The sequence below is a fragment of the Sebastes umbrosus genome, chromosome 14, assembly GCF_015220745.1.
Source record: "Sebastes umbrosus isolate fSebUmb1 chromosome 14, fSebUmb1.pri, whole genome shotgun sequence".
In the NCBI taxonomy this organism is placed as follows: domain Eukaryota; kingdom Metazoa; phylum Chordata; class Actinopteri; order Perciformes; family Sebastidae; genus Sebastes; species Sebastes umbrosus.
In genome coordinates this window covers 14,086,756-14,101,895 of record NC_051282.1, presented here as the reverse complement: position 1 = coordinate 14,101,895, position 15,140 = coordinate 14,086,756, and the positions used below count along the sequence as shown (strand labels likewise).

At 39.0% G+C, this 15,140-nt stretch overlaps 1 protein-coding gene across 1 annotated transcript; it reads right to left on the bottom strand.

Moving 5' to 3' along the window:
* Positions 1–1,696: 1,696 nt before the first annotated feature.
* Positions 1,697–14,816, bottom strand: pih1d1 (PIH1 domain containing 1). The gene is made up of 11 exons (XM_037793428.1): positions 14,707–14,816; positions 13,400–13,482; positions 11,971–12,028; positions 11,662–11,850; positions 8,083–8,144; positions 4,993–5,074; positions 4,808–4,904; positions 3,600–3,626; positions 3,346–3,424; positions 2,525–2,668; positions 1,697–1,812 (listed from the first exon to the last, which is right to left on the bottom strand). The coding sequence occupies exons 2-11, from the start codon at positions 13,478–13,480 to the stop codon at positions 1,777–1,779; spliced, it is 855 nt and encodes a 284-aa protein (XP_037649356.1). The 5' UTR covers positions 13,481–13,482; positions 14,707–14,816; the 3' UTR covers positions 1,697–1,776.
* Between the last annotated feature and the right edge of the window lie 324 nt (positions 14,817–15,140).

Genomic DNA, 15,140 nt, shown 5'->3' with positions numbered 1-15,140 from the left:
TTGAAGTGGGGTCGTATGAGGTACTTATATATTGTTTTTTTTTAGATGAGCTTTTCTTTAGGTGTCTAAAATACGTTTTGCTGCTGGCCCCCGTCCACAGCACTATATTGCTTTGCTCCCGTGCTGGTACTCCTGTCTGTTTCTCAAATCAGTCAATCTAAAAACAGACCATTGTCAACAGAGGGAAAAATTAATGTAATTTTCTTACTTCTGGACCCACCCACTTCTTTACTGTATATCAAAGGGAGAAGCGTGAGAGCAGAGCGAGCCCAGCAGATGTGGATGCTCGGCAACAGGAGGAGAGAGGGAGGGGGAGCGACAGGCAGCGGGATGACCAGAGCAGATCCAGAAATAGAAGAGTGACCGTTTTTACCATTAAAGGGGAGGTTTCCAGTTCACAGAGCCCACGTAAAAGTTCAACACATTACATCACAAACTGATCACAGTTTTGGCTACATGCGTCCTGATTGGGTCTGACCTCATGTTGTGGAGGTCACTGTGCTTACTACATTGCTAAATTGAAGTTTTAAAGAGGTCATAAAATGTTCCTCCATTTATATCTATGGTCAAAGATATTTACTGAAGACATGTTAAACGTCTAATTAGTGCAAGTGGCTACATTTTTTTACATTTTATTAAATTTAACATTTAGAAAGGGACAGTAATGTATGAATGTTTATTTCAGGGCAGAAGTTGAGTTTTCTGTCTTGACCCTTGACTCCATAGAGCAAAACCTTAAAGGGGAACTACTCCCATTTTCAAAATTCATACATGTTATTCCTATAGTCTAAGACAGTCCAAAAATATTAGTAAACGGTAAACAACTCTCTCCCAAATCCAAAAACTAGAGGGCTAAAACTCAAACTTGTGATATCATAGGGTATAAAGTGTGCAACTGCTCCATAGACAATAAATTGGGAATGATATTATAGCAACACAGTCTCACGGCAGTTTGTGGAATAGTCACAAAATTGAATCCATTTGATTGGTGTAAACAGACATGAATTTCCCTTTTTTCTTTCAACAACATATTTTTCTTGTTTTCCTATGAATTTTCCTAGGCCATGGAAATAACATATTGGAATTCGTAATTTGGGCGGGGTTCCCCTTTAACTCAAGGTCCACCGGTGAAAACATGCAACCTGTAGGGTACTATACCTCTGCTGATCCTGGCTGCTGAAGGCTGAAAGCTTGTGAAAAATCTGGGTGTGGAACATGAAAGAGAAACGCTGTTCCCTCCCTCAACAGCCACAGCATCACTGTGATCCAGCAGGGCTTCAGTAGAATTGCTCAGTGGCCAACTGGCCAACAGCAGATGAGGGGAATCCTCCAACTGTCACTGCGGGAATGTAAGGTACGCTGTAATAAATTACAAGCTTGGCAAGGGATTTTTTAAATGTGGTCAAAGTTATTTATTAGTAAGCAAATATTTGGATTTGAATGCTTTTAAGAGTCATCCCTACCTGTTCCCGAGAACAATCTACTGCAGGGACCGGAAAATTTGTAAGCAAACTTGTAAAATGTTTCACGACATGTTGACTGAAGATTTCAAACTGCCATACACTTCTGTGTCAGAGACACTTCTGATGCTATCTGACAATGAAGCAATGCATGAAGAAAAACATTTTACAGAATTTGGGACCCGCTGCTGTTTTAATGGGGATTTAAGTCATGAATCAAATAAAACAGAGAAATGTGACTTTATAAAAACTACTTTTATTATCACAGCATCATTTTTTAACAAAAAATAAATAACGGGACATTGTTTCTGTAGTTTCATGAAGACACCACAGGCATGGTGACTGTAAGGATCTGGGGAAGAGAAAACAGGAAAAAGGTGTACAGTATTTTAAGAGACATAATGCGTGTGTGTATTATGTTTGTTTACCTACTTTTCCTGTGTTTTGGATTGGTGTGAAACTAGAGTAACTCTGTGTCTTACCGGTTTCGTTTTCTAGTGTGTTGAGGCCGAGACACACCAAACTAACATCAGAGAACTAGCGGCGATGAAGGCTGACAGTTGCATCGCCTTACGTCGCCTTTGTCTTGGCCGACAAGTTGTACTTGAACACACCACAATAACTACAGCCGACGGCCAGTTAGCACGTGTGTTCTACGCCTGCGTGAGATAAAATAACTCTCCACACCAGCAGGCGGCGGTAATCTGTATTTGTCATTCGAAAAGGGACACTAGAGGACCGAGGACTGCGATATACAAGCCGTTGTTATGATACGTAAATGAAATAAAGTGGCGTTTGCTGACCATTTTCACACCACTCTCACTCACCACTTAGCTTCATTTCAGACGGCCATGCTCTTGTGAAAATATCTGTGTGTTGGAATGATCAGATGAGATGAAGATAAAAAATGAGTTTTTAACTGTGTTGCATAACTACCAGTATCATAATCTAAAGTATCTAACTCTGGAAGTGAGTGTTTTATCCAAGTTGTTGCTGTTGAACAGCCATAAGTCTCACAATTTGGGCCCATTTGTGTGCAGTATATGCATGTGTGTGTTGTGTACCTGAAGGCTGTTGTTGTACTGTGCCACACTGTTCTCCTGGTCGATGAGGAAGGGATGGAAGATGTCGAGATAGTAGAGCGAGGGCCGAGCCGTCAACACCAGGCGATCCTCGCCAACGTCCAGAACCAGAGAGCGAGACGACGGCTGCACGGGAGACAAGTTCACCCAGCTGAGACTCTACTACACTGACCGTCTTTATATTTACCAATGATATATCATATGCATATTATTATGAGTCCTTTCACACTGAACGCGATTATAACATGGCGAAAAAGCCACACAATTTTTTTTCCTGAAAAGAGTTAAGATTTTTCTGACCTTTGACCTAAGCTAATCATACTAGCTTTTCGTGTATAAATATATACATACATTTGCATAAAGCAAGCATATCTGCTCACTCCCATGTTGATAAGAGAATTAAATAGTTGATAAATCAACCTTTTTTCAAAAGAATGTGCGATTATTTTGCGATTAATCACGATTAACTACTTTAATCGATTGACAGCCCTAGATAAAATGTATTCATATATTCAGCATTACAAAAGGAGAAACTTTGTACACCAGGACAAAGTGATAAAATGATCAGAAGCACAAAATATCTCCCAAATAGTGGGGCTATGAAACTTGAAATCACTGAACAATAGCAATTTGGTTGAATTCCTTTTTGTCCTATTATGTGTTATGGTTTTCGGGCTTTTCTGTTTATATCCTGCTTCCCACATGTCACGGTAAGGTTTAGATGGATTGAAAGAAAGAAAGAAAAAGGATAGAAGAGAAGAAAAGAGACAAGCAGATATTTATGTATGTGTTTAGTGTCTTACCACCCCGGGTAGCTTTATTTCTGCAATGAGGTACTCAGGGTCCCCATCAGGGGGCTCCACAAGCAACATGAACTCTGGTCTGGAGACAGTGAGGGATAAGTGGAAAAGATTAAAAACAGACACAGAGAACAACAAAAGCAGGAATGAGAAACGACGGAAAAACAAGTTAACAAGTGAGAACAGATATAAACGTGTCTGGCAAGTTGCTCTGACTTTGCATTATACGTATAACAGACAGTTAAGAAGAGGTTTACCTTTTGGCATCAGCAGTGGAGCTCTCCCTGTAGGTAAAGGGACAGAGAGTGGGAGATATGAGCGCCTGATACAAGTCATAAACTCACTGGAAAACACTTTTTTTAATTCATTTTTTTCAAGTCATAAAATGAAGAGAAATGTACACGTTTCAGCCCGTGGTTTTAGTGAATACACGTGAAAATTCCCACACTAGTAATGATCTAATATAGTCTTAATGTTGTTGAAGACTTTTTAGATCACTGGAGCCCTGCAGGAAGTAAACTACAACCACCATATAAATGCAAAGATTGGAGGAGTAAAGTAGGGTCATACTGGCAGAGGCAGGCAGGTTTTATATCAACCGATTTTATCAGCTATAGCCGATTAAAGTTCATTTAATGAGCTGGAAGAATCTACTAAATGAAATTCAGCTGTTATCAAAAAATGTGTCTAATTTATCCTAATCAAAGGCCTTGTCCTTATAATCCTTGTATTTTTCCACCAATACACCAATGCTGTTTCTATTCAAAGTACTGAGTGTTAGACAACTGTGTCTGTCTAAAATGAACCAAAAAAACAAAGATTTTTGGTAGAACTTTGATTATTATAGCTCCCAAGAGAACAAATCATGCTTTCATTCATGAGGATAATCTCATAGTTGTGCATTTATATTGCAGACAACGATTATAGTTTTTTAATTTTGCCTGAACTTAATATGTAAAACTATCTTTGGTATTCTGAATGGCTAATATACTGCATATACATTTTATGTAGAAATCCTAAATAGATTCAGTATTATGGCCTATGGGCAGGCAATTACACTCAGTCACTCCCTGTTTTACTATTATTTCCGGTCAGCCGGTGTGGGGTTTGTTTTGATGCTGAGAGGAGAGGTTGAAGAGTCTTGCTAACTGTAAATGACGAGTTTGTTTTAGATGACCAAGTAAGTTTTGTTTGGCCTTCAGCAGAACTCCTGATGGATTCTTTCAGTCTCATCTCAAGGTAACGTTGTGGACATTAACTTTACGTTGATAATGCGGAGAAATCGGGGGGGGATTTTGCTAAATTACAAGCTTGACCTAAACTGTTAGTCCTAGTTCACTAACTAGCAATTGTAAACAATACCCAGGTAAGATGGCGGACGGTTATCCCATTAGTTATGATATTACACATTATGAGTAATGTCGCATCTACTGTTTTATATCTACGTATGTTCAGAGGGACGTACTGAGGCTGCAGCTCTTGAATCACCGGCCTGCTCTTTGTTCGGATGTTCTGCTCACTAACAGATCCCAAGAACTTCCTGTTCTTCAGCACCTTCCAGTCTGCAGAAACACAAGAACAATAATATAAATATAAAATAATCTCCTCCCAATGATACTCACTCACTCACACAAACAGACACACACTCACCTCTGCTTAGCTCCAGGTTGTATTTGTTCTCCAAACCCTCTAAAGACACCAGAATAACAAACTGCTGGAACAAGGGATCCTTCTACAAGACATAAACAGACATTTCATTTTGTTACACAATGTAAGGTGAGGACATTTTGTTTGTTTACAATGAGCAGTTATACTACAGCTAATGGGAGGCTTAACAAGATATAACTATGGCATTGGGAGGCCTTCTGTTGGTTTAGTGTAGAAGGAACACAATGATCAATGTTTCACATTTCTCTCAGCAAATGTAAAATATACAATTTCATTTTTTTTTAATTTCTGATTTTTCAATTCAGCGTGATATTTCAGTTACTGCTATGGAAATAAATCAGAAATTTCCTATGAATGGAGGCAAAAATTTACATTTACGTCATAAATATCACGAATGTATTATGAATACGATTTATCATGAATAATCAGTACAATTGACGACATAAACGTGCAGTAGTGTGGTCTTACAATTGACCAATTGGTAATTGAGAGGGGGTCAGAAAACTGTCAATTCATGTGTGTTTCTAATTTAAAAGTTAACACATTAATAACGTGTTAACGCAAATTTGTTTAAACGCCACTAATTTCTTTAATGCATTAACGCAACTTGCGATTTTTAGGTTGTAGCAGGCTCAGATTTAAAGCATCATATGAAACTAGAAAACCTAAAGAATCCATTTGTACAACCATGTCATACTAGTTTGTTGTGAAGGAGGCTAAATAACACTCAAAACCTATGCTAAATTTTGGCGAGGAAAGACTGTCATGGCCATTTTCAAAGGGGTCCCTTGACCTCTGACCTCAAGGTATGTGAATGAAAATGGGTTCTATGGGTACCCACGAGTCTCCCCTTTACAGACATGCCCACTTTATTATACTTTGTTTTCCCCCAAAACGGGGCGTGGTCATGAGACCCTACTCTGGATGACCTATTGCCGGTCTGATGTATTTTCTTAGCACCACAGTTGTCTTTTCCTAAATCCTTATGAATTCTCCTTCACATCTTTCCTTGACCTTGTGACGTTTTCCATCAAGGTCAAGGAAAAGTGGTTAGGAAAAGACATTAGGACGTCAGTCCAGGAGAGATGAACAGACGGGGCCAGTGGGCCAGTTGACAGTGTTACAAGCTGTGTGTTGGTTGTCTTTGCAAGATGTGTACTGTACCGGGGTCAGTAGAAGCTCTCTTCTAGAGGGAGTGTGTTTGTTTGTGTGCTGTAGTCTTTTGAATCAAGACTTGGTTGATGGTTTATCAGCTGTAGCTGATTAAAGTTCATTCTATGTGCTGGAAGAAACTACAAAATGAAAGTCAGCTGTTATCAAAGAAATGTGTCTGTTCTACCCTCATCAAAGACATTTACCAAGAGAAGTAAACAACTCTCTACAGTTTGTTGTGTCCTTGAAGAAAGACGTCCGTCTGCATATGTTTTTTGTTTTTTTGTTGTCTGGGTGATTTGAACCCCGCAACAGGGTTCACAAGTCAGTCATGTTTTCTGATAACCAGACCATCCAGACAGTCAGAGAGAGAGAGAGTCAGAGACATAGATATAAACAGTAGATGTGACACGTTGTAATGACTTGCCGTTCCAGGATGGAACCATATGGCGGCCATCTTTCCTGGGTCCAGTTTTTAAACTTGCTGTAATTGGAACCAGGTGAAAGAGGCTTATGTTGTCCTTATAATCCTTATATATTTATTTTTATTCAAAGTAATGAGTGTAAGACAACTGTGTCTGTCTAAAATGAACCTAAAAAAACAACGATTTTTGTAGAATTTGGATTATTATAGCTCCAAGAGAACAAATCATGGATTCAACCATGAAGATAATCTCATAATTGTGAATATATATTGCAGACAATGATTTTATTTTTTTCAATTTTGCCTGAACTTAATATGTAAGAACTGATTGATTGATGGTTTATGACACCAGCATGATACCAGTATCGCTTTCTTTTTGGAAAGTAGTTCTCATTTGATTTCAACTTTATATGTTGTTAATAAATTCCTGCATTTGTTTGTACTAGGGCTTTCAATCGATTAAAATAGTTAATCGCGAATTATCGCAAATTAATCACACATTTTTTTTATCTGTCCAAATTGTACCTTAAAGTGAGATTTGTCAAGTATTTAATACTCTTATCAACATGGGAGTGGACAAATATGCTTGCTTTATGCAAATATATGTATAATTGTATTATTGAAAATCAATTAACAACACAAAATAATGATAAATATTATCCAGAAACCCTCCCAGGTACTGCATTTAGCATAAAAAATATGCTCAAATCATAACATGGAAAACTCAACAACAGACAACAACAGCTGTCAGTGAGCTGACTTGACTATAAAACTGCATGTGATTATCATAAAGTGGGCATGTCTGTAAAGAGGAGACTCGTGGGTACCCATATAACCCATTTTCATTCACATATCTTGAGGTCAGAGGTCAAGGGACCCCTTTGTAAATGGCCATGACAGTTTTTCCCCGACAAAATTGAGTGTATGTTTGGAGCGTCATTTAACCTCCTTCGTGACAAGCTACCATGACATGGTAGGTACCAATGGATTTATTAGGTTTTCTAATTCCATATGATACCAGTATCTTCACTCTTTAAAACTGATTCCGCTACAACCTAAAAATTGCAAGTTGCATAAATGCATTAAAGAAATTAGTGGCGTTAATTTCCGTAACTTTGACAGCCCTAGTTTGTACACTTCCATTGCCCTTGTCTCTTTCCCTGGGTTTATTTTATTGTTACTCCCCCCATCCCCTGTACCCTAATCAGAGGAACCTAACGCTGGACTTACAGTTGGTTTCTTCAGTGTGTCAGATAATAAATACAACTCTGGCTTTCTAAAACAGTTGGGGCAGATGTGATGCATTTTAAATACACAATTACACAACATAAACCAACTCCGAAATGATTCATACGTGCGCATACATTTAAACCTCCACACATAAACATACTGTACATCATCCTAAGCCAGTATAACATCTCTAAGATTTCCTCTTCTTTTTAATAATAATTACAAAATTAGATAGTTGTATGGATGACAAAAAAAAGACCACACACCTGGCACTTCTGGAAGAACTCCTGGTTGATGACCACATCGTATGCTGTGCAACCCTGAGAGTCTGAAACAGAGAGAAAGACGTATTAATTCAATTCAGTCAAGGAATAGCACGGGTCAAACTAATTTCTTGCTTAAAAGCATTCCCTTCTGTTAGCACCATAATGGGAAATAAATGGGGAGCAACATAATGACATAATTCATAACAGAATAAGGCAATAAATCATTACTTAAGTGCTTAAGTGCTACTGTATGACAGTATACTGGATCACAGAAAGTACTAGCTGACGTTAACCACTCTCTCACAGCCAGAAACCCGAGAAGGAAGTCTCAAACTTGTGATGACATAGGATATAAAGTCTGAAGCTGCTCCATAAACAATGAATGGGACACATTGAATGCTTGTTTTCTTTGTTATAGCCAAATGAGCCTTATTCTATTGTAGTGTTCTCAGTTGTGATTGTAAAACAGAAAATGTACCCATATACTCAGAACATTCCCCTGGGTGCTCTGTGTCATCTTTCCCAACTCATGATGAATGAAGAAAATGGTTGTGTAAATGGACTTGCATTTACGTATATAGCGCCTTTCTAGTCTTCCTATCACTCAAAGCGCTTTACACTGTCAGGATCTAATCTAAATACTCATTCACACACCGATGGCACAGTCTTCAGGAGTATCTTGCTCAAGGACACTTCGACATGTGGACTGGAGGAGCAGGGTATCAAAACACCGATCTTCCGATTGGTGGGCAACCCGCTATACCTCTCAGCCCCAGCCACCCTCGTATCTAGAACACCCAAGTTGCGCAAAATCTTGCAACACTTGCTGCCCGACTTCCTATCCTAACCTTAACCAATCAAAGTCAATGCCTAACCTTAACCTTCTCGTCAGAGTTTCGAATGTGAAACGATTGAATGTGAGTCTATGGAGCAGAGCTGTATAGTTGTCGGACCCTGGTTGGAGCTGACTGATGCTGCGCCATGATTGGCCAGTCTGCGTTCGATGGGCGGGACTTAACGAAGGGTCAATAGTCTTTGAAAAGGCCAACACAAATTACAGTCGGCAGACAAAAATGTTATGTATTGGGGAGGATAAAGTACAAGTCCCCTTAATCCTTACATCTACAGTATGGTGCACACTCATTTCCCATTTTTGCATTTTGAATAAGGACACTTCAGGGGTCAATCAGATCACAGCTGGCTGGGGCCGATGCCCCTGTGGTCCACGCTCCTGGATCCGGCCATGATTTGATGAGCTCCAGCTTTCGGTTTTCCTGAGTAACCCCTCAGGTCGACATGAGTCTTGGAGAAAACAGGAAGCTCACACAAACCATTTGGCCTGGTGTTATTGGAAACATCCCTTCCAGCATCTGTCACTTTAAGTTTGCTTAGCGTGTTCTTTTCGTTTGCACTGGTGCAGTGCCTCTGGGAGCATTAATGCCAAAGATTACTGTGACTACAATGGAATATGTCTAAACACGACTCCATATCCCCCGGTGCCAGGAGTTCAGTACCATGAAGGAATATTTGAACCCACAGGCCTAAATAAAGAAGCGAGGCTTTTATGTAACCGTGGGAAGACGTTTATTTATTGCTCTAAAACCGCCATGAAAGTTGCTGCTGCTGAAAGTGCCATTACTAACATAACAAAGTATGCCTTAACATTCAAAACCTCTTCTGTAATTTGTTGTTTTATTTGCAGTGATACATCATTCCACTTTTGCAGGGTCACTAACTTTGTAGAAACATGTTGGCCCTGGTGGAGTACAGCTGTGAGGTCTTTCTTTTTTTTTTTTAAGTATTTGGACAGTGAAGAATTTTCTGTTACGTGGGTGGTAGTAATGGACAAAATATGCTTGTTTTACCGGCACAATAGTCCTTGTATTCTGTATTCATGTGTGATGATGTTAGTCCCCATAGTAGCCATTTCATTGTATTGAGACCATTTTTTGAAACTTGACCTCACTGTATAAAATAACCTGTGGTGACCTCTCAGATAATCACAGCCTCATGAAACTTTACAGCCACAAACTAGACAACTAAAGCATTCAGAGGATGGATGGCTTTCCTAGCTAGATTGACAATAAGGGGGTTTCTGAGCAGTTTCCAGACAAAATATGCTTGTTTTACTGGCACAATAGTCCCCATCTGGAGATATGTACTTTTTAATGATACAGCATAATTGTATAATGTATAGCAAATTATTTCGCAAACCCCCTGACAGAGTGCCACGGACCCCACTTTGAGAATCACTGACATATGCGTCCAAAAATCTGTCTGTCTGTCTGTCTCTGTGTGTGTATGTGTCAAACTGCGCCCTGTACTCCTCATTGAGCGGCATCACAACCATAAAACATACTGGTAATTCAAAATGAAGAGAACTATAGATTGTTTTTTCGTCAAGAAAAATGCTGCGGTGCCTGTAAGGCTACACCAGTCCCCGAAATCACAGGCGGGGCACCGCTCTGTCTCCCTGGTAAGATGCTAATCTTGATCAGAGGCGCCATAAATCACTTCACAAGTGGGTAGGGCAAAAAGTGTGAGTGTGAGTGTGTGTGTGTGTGTGTGTGTGTGTGTGTGTTGGTACATTTAATAACACGAGACAACGTGTTTAGTGCTGCATCGCCCTGTCTGGGTTTTTTTCACAACAATAACCCGCTAGCTGTACATTATCCTGCTTGTTACACGGCTATTTACTTAAGAATTCAATAATATGACCGACATCAGAACTCCGTCTATAGCAAAAGTCTGTTATAGAGCTACAGGAATGAGTCCTAAAACCCGGAAATGAGTTAGCATTTTAGCACTTTAAGATCCCTCATCTGGAAGTTGATGGGTTTTTCTGAATGGGTTTTTAGTTAGATGCCTGAAATAAGGTCTGTGATTAACACAAGCTGAAGAGATTTTAATGTGTTTGTTCTACGACATAAAATACATCAATAAATACCCCACACGTCGACTCGTCCTCCTTTTCAGCCTCGTTGTGTATACTCGCGCTCATGCGACCATGCTGTAGTTCGTTTATAGCCTAATGTTAGCTTTTTACTTCTGGTGATGGCATTTACACTTCAAAGATAATAAAGTGGTGTTCATTTGTTAAGATTAGACGTTTGTTTGCCACAGATCTTATTTTCTGCAAGAATCCAAAACCTAATAGAAAAATCCCATTGGCTTTTTGTCGAGGGAACCAGGGTGATGCTAACTTTCTGGTTGGCCTACAAAAATACGTCATCCTTGGAGGACTCTGTACATAGCAACGGTCTGCTATAAAGAAATAACAGACCGTAGAAGGCTGTGATCAACCAATCAGAAACTTTTTCCCCCACATTTGTTGTTTACTCCGCTCTATTCAGAGTCATGCTTAATATGACGAGTAAACACGTTACATATAACGCAAGTGGAGCCAAACTGACCTCTGCATCTGAAAACGTCTCTGTGCAGTGCAGCAAAGTCATTTCAGATGTGACAGACAGTGATATGTTGTAGACTTTAGTTTTGCTTTTGAGTACTCGATTCTGTAACGTTTGAAGAAAACGTTAGCCTGGAGCACTGAAATGTATAGCATCTTTGGTCACATACTGTTGTCTACTTCTGTGTGTGGCTCGCCGAGGCTCATGGGAACTCTGTAGCCGCTGGGGTCTTCTGATTGAAGCAGTTCCACGAGCTCCTCTCTGGAGAGTTCTGGTGGCAGCGGGACGGAGTTTGACTGACAGATGTTGACGAAGACCTTCTGCGCTCCTGGCTCTGAGAGAGTCTTCACACACATGCCTGAGGGAAAGAAAGAGGGAAAAAAAGAAACATATACAATAAATCATATCCATAAACAAACTGTGGCACTGTTTTCCAAATTTGAGGATTTGATAGAACTTTTATTGTGGGGCTGTTTACCAGGTTGTGGTCGGATTACTTTGGAGTCTGGGTTTTCAGTCTGCATCGTTCCCACGGTCTAAAACAGATAACCAGAAGTCTAGTTAAGTTCACGCATGGTTTGCAGACCCATTGGGAAGTTTTACACATATTCAACAACATAAAAAGACAAACAATTGTAGAGTAAAAAGCTTGGGTGTCACACACTTTACACTGGAATAATCCAGTATAAAACAGGCCTAACCGAGAGTATTTTGTTAATCAATACCATAATCAAAAATCAAATCAAAATTAAAGCTGCTGAGCCATTTTGTAACACCCAAGCTCGAAACCCTTAAAATATCAAATTTTTCACCGCGTCTGATAAGTGTGCCAAGTTTAACAACTTTTTGAGCATGTTAAGGCCCTCAAAAAGGTGATTCATTTTTGTGAAAAATAAAAATAAAAAGGACGCTTAAGCAAAACCTCTTCTGTAATTTGTTGTTTTATTTGCAGTGATACATCATTACACTTTTGCAGGGTCACTAACTTTGTAGAAACATGTTGGACCTGGTGGAGTACAGCTGTGATTTCTTTCTTTTTTTTTTAAGTATTTGGACAGTGAAGAATTTTCTGTTACGTGGGTGGTAGTAATGGACAAAATATGCTTGTTTTACCGGCACAATAGTCCTTGTATTCTGTATTCATGTGTGATGATGTTAGTCCCCATAGTAGCCATTTCATTGTATTGAGACCATTTTTTGAAACTTGACCTCATTGTATAAAATAACCTGTGGTGACCGCTCAGATAACCACAGCCTCATGAAACTTTACAGCCACAAACTAGACACCTAGAGCATTCAGAGGATGGATGGCTCTCCTAGCTAGATTGACAATAAGGGGGTTTCTGAGCAGTTTCCAGAACATAAGTGCACACTATCTAATCGCCGAAAAATAAATTTTTTGCAGAAATCTCAAAAGTTTTTTAATCCCAAATCACAGCCTATCTTTTTTTATGGTGTTCCTCAATGTCTTGGTGTCTTAATGTGGTATTTTGGAGGGATTATTGATCATTTTGATCAATTCTTGAGTGGTTTAATTAATTAAATTTAGCACCAATTCTGTTTAACAATTTATCAACCCAAAAATTGCTGCAACAATTTATGAGACATAATAGAGCATGGAATGGCCATCATATACTTCTATCATAATTGTTTAAACACTTATACACTTTCACAATTAATTTTAATAAATTCATTCATTCATTCATTCATTCATGTTTATTTCTATTTTTCAGACTAGAACAACTTGAAACACAGTGCTAATCTGCATCTCAAATAAATCTTCAGGTTCCCAGCTTTCAGATGATGTACACCACTTCTATGTGACATATACTGTTGACCTGCTATCTCACCCTAAAAAGGAAAAAAACAGGTCTATTGTGTGTCTCAGAGGGTTAAAGCAATATTACCTGTAACAGCAGCTGTTGATACAGCTCCTCTTGCTGCTGTAACTCCAGCTCGGAGTTGAGGAGTGAGGAGTCTGTCGCCATGGCTACGGGCAAAAATAAGTCAATGGTGTCAACTTTCAAATACAAAACTGAAGAATGACTTCTTTTTGATAATGATAAGGAACCAAATCTGTAATGTGAAAGGGTCGCTCGTACCGCCTCTGTCCCCCTCATCAACCATAGATAACATCATTATAGAACAAACATAAAACAAACCAAGGAACAATTACAAAATAGATATTAGATGTCCCATATTATGCTCATTTTCAGGTTCATACTTGTATTTTGTCTTTCTACTAGAACATGTTTACATGCTGTAATGTTTAAAAAAAACTTTTTTCTCCTCACACCGTCTGCCTGAATATGCCTGTATTTACTCTCTGTCTAAAACGCTCCATTTCAGCGCATTTTGACAGAATTGCAACAGAATTGCAACAGAATCGCGTTGCTAGGCAACAGTTTGGGTCCATGTTTACTTCCTGTCAGCTGATGACATTCACATACACTGCAACCAGGAAATAAACTGGGACACATTTAGAATGTTTACGTTTTAAAATTGAGGGTATAAATATTGTATATTCGTGACATCACGAATATATAGAAATCCTGACAGCTTGTTTCAAAAGCAGAGTTTCTGGATATGGGCTGTGTGTATTTCCCTGTGGGTTGAGTTTTTCAATACTTTCACAGTATTATATAGGACTTAAGCCTTCTTTATAATAAAAAACATGAAAATCTCACTTTTTTTATAATATGGGACCTTTAACTAATGCTCATAGGAGTTTCTCTTCAACACGCATGCGCGAAAATACGCGCATAATTTCATAAAGTTACGTTTGACTACATTTAAGAGCTTTTCCTACAATATAACAGCATAAACAGATGGGTAGGACCTTGGACTTTGTTATATTTCTCTCAGAGACATCGGACACCAGTGGGGACTGAGATATAAGCATAAGTCTGGGTGTTTGGAGTAAGGAAATAGTCGTTTTCTTGCTTTCCTATCAAAGCCATGGATGTACAATAGGTGTCGTCATACTAGCAAACACTAACGCTGGTTACCAGGTAACAAAAGGCAACCATCGTCGTCTTGGTTACATGGTCGTCATGGACGATAGCATAGCTTTAGCTTACTAGCAGTGCGTACTAGCCGACTGGCTTTCCGCTCTTTGTTTTCTATATCAACTAGTTTCACTCACTGCTGTGTGTGTATGGTGTGTTTTTCTGCGTCCCTCCTTCTCTACACGTGTAAATAAAAACGTGTTTACCTTTCCACCCGTGTGCCGGTTACCGATGTGAGATGTCGCGCTGCTCGGTGTTCAACTCAGCAACAACACTTCCGGTACGGAAACTTCAAAATAAAAGCGCCATCGCCATTTATCATTTATCAACTGGCATGGTAAGAAGAGCCTTGAGCTGGGTCCTTTTTTATTACCTGATCTTTTTTTTAAAAAAAATTTTATTGAAGATAATTCATTTAAAAACATTAAGGCATTGTAATCTAAACTCAATACTTCTTTTGTTTTTATTGTGTTATAAAGTGATTACAAAACAAGTGAAGACATGTGCAGGGACATATATAAAAAAGATCAAAATATATTATACAGAGAAAGACAAATAACAAAGTACAAAAACAAAACAAAACAAAACTAAGACAAACAAGGGGATGAAAGCAGGTTGAAGAATGTGTGTGCGTGAGTGT

Excerpts from the sequence above, each read along its gene's own strand:
- pih1d1 (XM_037793428.1), bottom strand. The coding sequence starts at position 13,480 with ATGGCGACAGACTCCTCACTCCTCAACTCCGAGCTGGAGTTACAGCAG. Across the intron at positions 3,627-4,807 it reads ATTCAAGAGCTGCAGCCTCA|GGAGAGCTCCACTGCTGATG; the intron begins GTACGTCCCTCT and ends CTTTACCTACAG. Across the intron at positions 3,425-3,599 it reads TCCACTGCTGATGCCAAAAG|ACCAGAGTTCATGTTGCTTG; the intron begins GTAAACCTCTTC and ends CACTGTCTCCAG.